At 42.6% G+C, this 7,163-nt stretch overlaps 1 protein-coding gene across 1 annotated transcript in view; it reads right to left on the reverse strand.

Annotated features, from left to right (window-relative positions):
- Positions 1-983: 983 nt before the first annotated feature.
- LOC118335451 (transcription factor HIVEP3) overlaps positions 984-7,163 on the reverse strand; it is a 40,702-nt gene continuing 34,522 nt past the window's right edge. The window contains exons 6-9 of the mRNA XM_035671736.1: positions 4,373-4,548; positions 4,128-4,229; positions 2,691-3,352; positions 984-2,525 (exon numbers count right to left, since the gene is read on the reverse strand). Coding sequence (XP_035527629.1) covers positions 1,866-2,525; positions 2,691-3,352; positions 4,128-4,229; positions 4,373-4,548 — 1,600 coding nt within the window. The 3' untranslated portion in view covers positions 984-1,865. The remainder of the gene's footprint in view (positions 2,526-2,690; positions 3,353-4,127; positions 4,230-4,372; positions 4,549-7,163) is intronic.

The following is a 7,163-nucleotide window of genomic DNA, read 5'->3' on the forward strand; positions in this document are numbered from 1 at the left end:
GCCAATCATAGTTTAGAATTTATAGACGTCATTTAAGTTCCTGTTAGAGTTGATAAGGTGGATTTCTTATGAAAGGTGTGTGTTCACCCTCTTGACCCCAATCAAAACTAAAACCAAGGGAAACAGTATGCTAAATCACAACAGTGTTTCTTTAGTCACAAGCACTTCCTTTTGAAAACAGCTGCATGGAAGATAAAAATATCTTGGTGGATACCTGAGGGTTGGTGATTTAATAAGGACATCTAGTGGTACTACTAAAGGAATACAGCTGCCTGGTTGCTCCCTCAAGAGGGAAAAACTTAGCAGACTGATTATTGTGGGTTTATATCTGCTATTAATCCTTGTCACATACTGACAGGTGAGTGGAGAAGCATAATAAAAGCAGATGCTTACATACAGGGCACAACGGGTCAAGAGAGTTTGGTGAGTATTCTAAAGGATGATGATATGCTGTGGGTGCATAAAAACATCAAATCAGGGGAATATGTTTTGTATACAATCTCAGAGCAAAGTTCAATTGGAGAATCTTTGCCAAGATAAAGCTATTCTGGCAACTTGTGGTGGCCAAGCGCTTACAATGAAACTTTGATGTTGGAAGTGGTTTTAGTCATCCACTTCTTGGAAGCCAAGACTTCAAAATACCACACAGCTCCTGACAAAGTACCACAAACAAAACCAAAGAAAGACACACCTTTTATGTTCTCCTATAAGGAGTCAACCCCTTCTGATCCAATCAGTTGATCCTGGTTGTAGATGTTTATGATGTAGTTTTGATGTTTCCTTGCCCACGTTCCAACTTCACTGATCTGTTGTGGAAAACCAATCCAATGCAGTTGATAACACAAGGAAATCATTAAACATGCATAGAGAAGTTTGTCCTTTAACTGCCACACTGGAATAAAAAAAAATTATGGTACAAACTCTATTGGAGCAAAAGCATTATACGATACACATGGCAAAAAAAAAGCACAATCTCAAAGGAGTCTGGTGCATTTTTTATTTCTTCAATGACTAGAAATTTTGCTGTGTGAAATCTGCAGGGCACTTAATCCTCCGGTACCAGCCAAACTCGATCCCTCATCTCTGTCACCAATTCAGTTCACAAGTACATCATGAAAAAGACACACAGATATAACAAAACACATCCTTTTTCCAATAAAAAAACAACAACCTTGAAACAATAATCATTGTCAAATAACAATAAATAAGGAGCGCTCTTCCCTGTACAGAGATATATTCTAATCTAAAATCTTTTGTAATAAAAAATAGAACTTCAGTGCAATTCCTTTGACACGTTTCTGCTGCTCCTTCAATATCTCTACGATGCGACTCTCTGTTACCCTGGCATTAAAGCAATGGAACAGAAACAATCAAAACATCAAATATTAACCCTCCTGAACGGCACAAAAAAGCAGATATAAAATTTCACAGCCTTCTCTTTGTCTATCTGTACTGTACATCTCAAAACACAAACCTGGACAGAAAAGGCACAAGTAACTACAATTTGAGTAATACTGGACAAAATTTGGACAAACAAAAATGGAATTATTTTTTGATTAAAGATTTTGGTCATTTACAAATTTAATCATACTCCTTTTACATATATTTAAACAGACATTAAGATTACCAGTATCAATAGAGATACGGGAGGGATATATTTATATATATAATTTATATAGATAGACATTATTTTTACAAAGAAAAAAGTGCATTTTTATAACAAACCTGAATATTGCCAAAGAACAAACATTTAAGTTAACAATAGTATTGAAAACTGTATAAAAACAAAGCAATAAAAAAACAAGACTAGTGTAGCAACCAATAAAGCAAAATGGGATGCATGATGCATCAAGGTGTACACACTGTTACGTGCTCTGGTCTGTCCCGGCTGAGTCTCCTTTAGCTCCTCCCTCCACCTGATCACCACCAGATGGTGGCTCCTCCCCCTCTGGCTGCTGTCCAATGGCAGGCGAGGCTACGGTAGCTGCTAGACTGAGGGGTGCTCTTGAACGACTGTCTCTGACGCAGTGTTCGGTGGTCTCAGTAGCAGACTTGCGGGTGTGGGAGGAGCTATGTGAGCTGCCATATTGCTTTGAGTCTGTGGTCTCCAACTCCGGTTTGGAACATGTTAGTGCTGTGCTGAAAACGCACTGCCCTGACTGGCTGGTTCCTGCTGCCTGGTACTCTGACCAGTGGTTTCCAGGAGTCCTAAGCCCTTGAGTTCTAGGGGTCCCGCCCCAGTATGATTCAAACCTGGCCAGTGATGGCCCCTCCATGGGGGGAGATGTTGGGGACGAAGGGGTAGTAGGGTGGGACCTTGGTCTGGCCTGTACCATTTGGATCCCTCCAATGGGGATCATCAGACAAGGGACCTTGGCTTGTTGGGAGTGCATGGGAAGATGGCTGAAGATGTTGTCTGCTGTTTGGTGGCCAGAATAACTCTCACAGGTGGAAAGACGAAAAGCAGGAGGAAACAAGCGGGTTTCTGGCAATATTGGCCCTTCTGCTGCTGTACCACCTTTCTCCTGTAGGGGGTGCACACACATCATCATTACATTTCATGGACTTTGTCTATCAGTACACAGGGTACTGTACACTGAGATCTTCAGAGGAGGGAAATGCAGAGGAAATATATTGTGGTTTAAATTTCTAGGCCATAGATCTGTGCAGACTGAGAAAAAAAGACTCACCGGTTTGACATGACCACCCTTTGTACCTGGGCTCTCCCATGGCAAGTATCCAGGGATCCTGTGCTGTAGCCCAAGTGGCAAGGGAGGGGTCTGCGCTTGTGATGACCGGTAGCAGCTGGGCGAAATAGGACGAAGAGGAGAAAGGGGTCTGATGGGAGATGGTCCCCTCTCAGGGGAGGGTGAGACATGTCGGCTGGGAGAGGACAGCTCTGTTCTGGGGGAGAGGTTGTGGATGGGTGAGGACAGCTCCAGACGAGGGGAGAGGCTGCGGCTGGGGGAACAGCTCTCACTGCTGGGGGAGAAGGTCCTTGGTGATGCCTTCCATCCCCGCCGGGAGAACAGCGCTCTCCTGCTGCCTGGAGAGGCGGCTCGTCTGCTGGGCCAAACTCCCCTTGGGGAGGGCTCCTGACTGGGGCTGGGACCGGGGCCCAGGGGCTCGGGTTCAGGAGTGCCCTGCTGAGAGTGCCTACTGCAGCTGGAATGCCCTCCTGTTGATGGGTGGGTGTCTGACGAACAGGAGGATGGTGGGTCATCATGGGATGCGGACTCCTCTTCCTCATCATCATCGTCATCGTTGTCATCATCGTCCTCAGACTCCTCCACATCAGAAAACTGATGCTCTTCCTGTTCCTCGGAGCCACACACACGTTCCTCACTTCCGGCTGTTTGTGCGGACACAGAAAAACCATACACATCCTTTAAATTATATTCCATTACATCCATGTTGTACATTTTAAAACTCCTATACCGAATGCACAAAGTCGTGACAAAAATCCTCACCCTAAGAGACAGCAGAACACATTAACAGAACAATTTTCAGGAACAAGCACAAAGGGTTAGGACAGTGTACTGTATCTTTCTGAAAAACCTCACCCACCACCCATCAAACCGATGTTATAAATAGAATGAGGATGAAAAGACCGGAATTTAATTGAATAGCACCATGCCTCTATTCACAAACTATCTCAACAGCCTTGTGAATGGAAAGACGGTTTAAATGGCGCGTCCTTGGCTGCAATGAGTGTAGTCTGTCAGCAAGAAAGAGACGATGAGAGGAGGGGTAGTAGAGGAAGTTTAGGGAGGAGATCGTGAGGTGGCTGGCTTTGAGGCTCTTTTGTGACTTTGATGGGGGCAGACGAAAGTGTTAGAATGCGTATTGTCATACGCCAGCAACACGTCTTTAAGAAGGAAGGTATGCTTGCCGCAACTACATCAGGAAAATGTGAAATGCGGTGTAATCTTCATTTATTTATCTTACACTTTTTCATATTTCTTATGCAGGGCCAAAGGGAGGAGAATAGAACATGGTGTTGCATAAGCTGTCAGTGCTGAGCAGCTACAATTCTTCACAGGCAGAAGTTCATCCAGCTGTGTACCAATATTTCTCTACAGTGGATAGGAAATATGTGAGATGCCTCTCCATCCTCTCTTTAGTACCTGTTTCCTCGCTCTCTGGCTCGTCCAGTGATGACTCGGATACTCCCATTGCCTGGCATTTTTTCCCATGAGCCTTCGACTTCATGTGTTTAGTAAGGTTCCCTAGGAACGAACAAGAAAAGCACATTAAAAATTGCCCTCGATTCACACAGGGAAAGGAAAATGAGGATATTTCAGAGGTGAAATGTGGCATAAAGTACATGGTTATAACATAATGCAGAGGAGCGTGTAAATTGTTCCCTTACCTTTGGTTTTGAAGGCAAAGTTGCAGTGTTTGCAAATGTACGGACGGACATCGGTGTGCGTTCGGATGTGTTTTTTCAGCATACTGGGCTTCTTACAGCGGATGCCACACTCTCCACATATGTACTTGCCCCTGCCGCGACCTCTCACATAAACATACTCTTCATTGGACTTATACCTAAGCGAGAGAGGAGAAACAAACAGAAAGATAATTAATTTTCATACGGACCACTGATTTCTGTGTGGTAAAATTTAGGAACTGAATGCACAAATTCCTTCTTCATTGCCTATCTGAAGTGACATTTATATTGATTTAAACTGAATTGCATTTAAAAGCTGCATAAATCACTTGAGGGCAACACAACAAGCTGAAAATGCTGTGTGCATTATCATGTTTTTACTTAAAGTGTAAAGTTGTTATAGTAGATGTGTCAGCAAACAGTTGCTTATGTAACAACATCAGAATTAATATGGAGTTGTGTTTTTGGTCACATGGGGAATTTAAGTCCAATATCCACTCTTCTTTTAGCTTTATTTTGCTCTCCACCAACTCCTTAGAAAGTATTTTGCTTTATAGCTAGTAAATGCTCCACTTTGTTCACCAGCTACTTTACTATTGTCTGTTGTTTGGTAACATACAATTAGTTTAAAGAGCATTGTCCCTACAAAAACCTGTATACAGCTGTTGGAAATGAGATTGATGACAGTGGAAAAAACCAAAACGATATGCCAAAAGACACTAAAATGCTCTGTAGAGCTGAGGGAAGTTGGGTGAGGTCACTACAAGTGACCCATTTTACATTACAGTCTTTTCAGCTGTTGTTTACATAAATAATAATACTGATTAGTGCAGTTTTAATAATGAAAATGGATGTGGATGTGGGTTTGTCTGTGGCACAAATTCATACCAACATCCCAAACACACACACATATAGACACACACACACACAGAAACTGGAAAACAAGGCTTTCTTTATGGAGGCGGGTCGGGGAAGCCCCACCAAAACCCCAGCAACACTGAGTCCTTTGGCTGTTCCCTCCACTACACCCTGGGCACACAGAGAATACCAGCTATTCTGCTGCGATCGGGTGGCCCTGCCAACAACAGCAGCAGCTAAAGAGAGGGAAGGGAAGCCTGGCTATGGCCCACAACCTAAAATAGACACTATATATAAAAATCAAGCAACACATTTAGGTCTAGTCTATAAAAACATTGTTTATACACAATCTTGATGTTTACCAAAAGGCTATTTGTGGACACAGTGGACCACAGACATTTTATATCTGAATGAATTGTCCTCTATGAAAAACTCCATCTGCTCTCACTACTCATGAAGAGATGTACAATCCATTCTGAATTGTAAATATCCAATGTGTGGTGACTGTGTTTAATTACAGGATATGCACCACATCTACAAGAAGCCAGTCTGTGAATGCTCCCTGTTGTATAACAGAACCAGCAACAGCAAATCATAACAAATTGTTACACAACTGTAAAATAGTCTCAACAGTGGCATTATGTTGTAGTCATTCAGGAGCTGGCTACTGTTTACTGGCATGTATTTCTTGCCACTGCTAAAAATATCCACTCACATCTTAGGAAAAAACAAGGCAGAAGTTGCACTTCACACGTTGAGCATTAGATCAGCAGCACGTCTCTCTGTAAACTAAACCGACAATCTGCCCCTGCTTGTACTGTAGCTTTACAGCCGCCATGGCAGATTGGTGGAAAGAATACCGCTTTCAACCAGGGTGTGACTGATTGAATTTCAATGCAGCAACAACCGCATAAGAGTAAAATGCTATACCACAGGTAGGCTACTGAAACTGAAACAAAATTTGGCCAGAAAGGAGTTTGACATACATAATCCTTTTGACACATGCTGTAAACTCTGCTTACGGGAATGGAAATGTCCATTTCACTAGCGTTAAGTGTGCAATGTTGCAACCAATCACACCATGGAAATCAATCTGCATGTTTTAAAAGAATCCAGAAGGAGACAGTTCAGCTCCCTAAGAGGGATTAAAGCTGATGTTGAATGGACTTTTGCTGCCACCAAGAAGGAACAGCTATGCTTAATAGGTAGGACGTGTTATTGAGGAGAAAGCTGCTTTGATCCATTATCTGTTTCTTTAGCTGTGTGATAACTAATAAACTCTAGAGACCCCTGCATCTTTCTTAAAGGGGTCTCTGAAATTAAATCTGGATAAAATCGGGCAAGTCAGTGGAACATAAACAAAGCTGCATGATTCATATTCATTCAAAAAAAGTGTTGCTTGTTCTACAGAATAAAATGAGTGGCAGACAGTCATGATTTCAATGTGTTGACAAAAAGGAGATAGGGATAATGAGTCCTAACAGTCAGGGTACAAAACATTCTGCTGTGTTCAAGAGTGAGTAGCTGTGCTTATTTGCATACATTGAGAAAATACAGCAGGACATCAAGGAGTGCAGGTACAGAGAGGACACAGAGGAGGTTGGGAGAAATGAAGAGAACATAATACATAGGTAAGTAAAACTGGAAGAGCTGCCAGAGTGGCACAGGCAACATGAACAGAAGGAGGAGGGTGGTATGATGGAGACAGAAGACGGGAAGAAGGGAGAAAGCTGTAGGCTGTTTATGGATGAGAATGCACTTCCTGAATGTGTGTAATGTGTGGCTGCAAATGATAAAGACTGGTAATTAGTGCCTTATCTACTGTTAAGCAGACAACTCCTTCACACTCAATCTGTGTGCACATTAACACAAAACACAGGCCTTAATTTGTAAGTGTTGACACACACACACACAC

This window comes from Morone saxatilis, unplaced genomic scaffold (genome assembly GCF_004916995.1).
Source record: "Morone saxatilis isolate NCDOM2014 unplaced genomic scaffold, NCSU_SB_2.0 Contig24, whole genome shotgun sequence".
Lineage (NCBI taxonomy): Eukaryota > Metazoa > Chordata > Actinopteri > Moronidae > Morone > Morone saxatilis.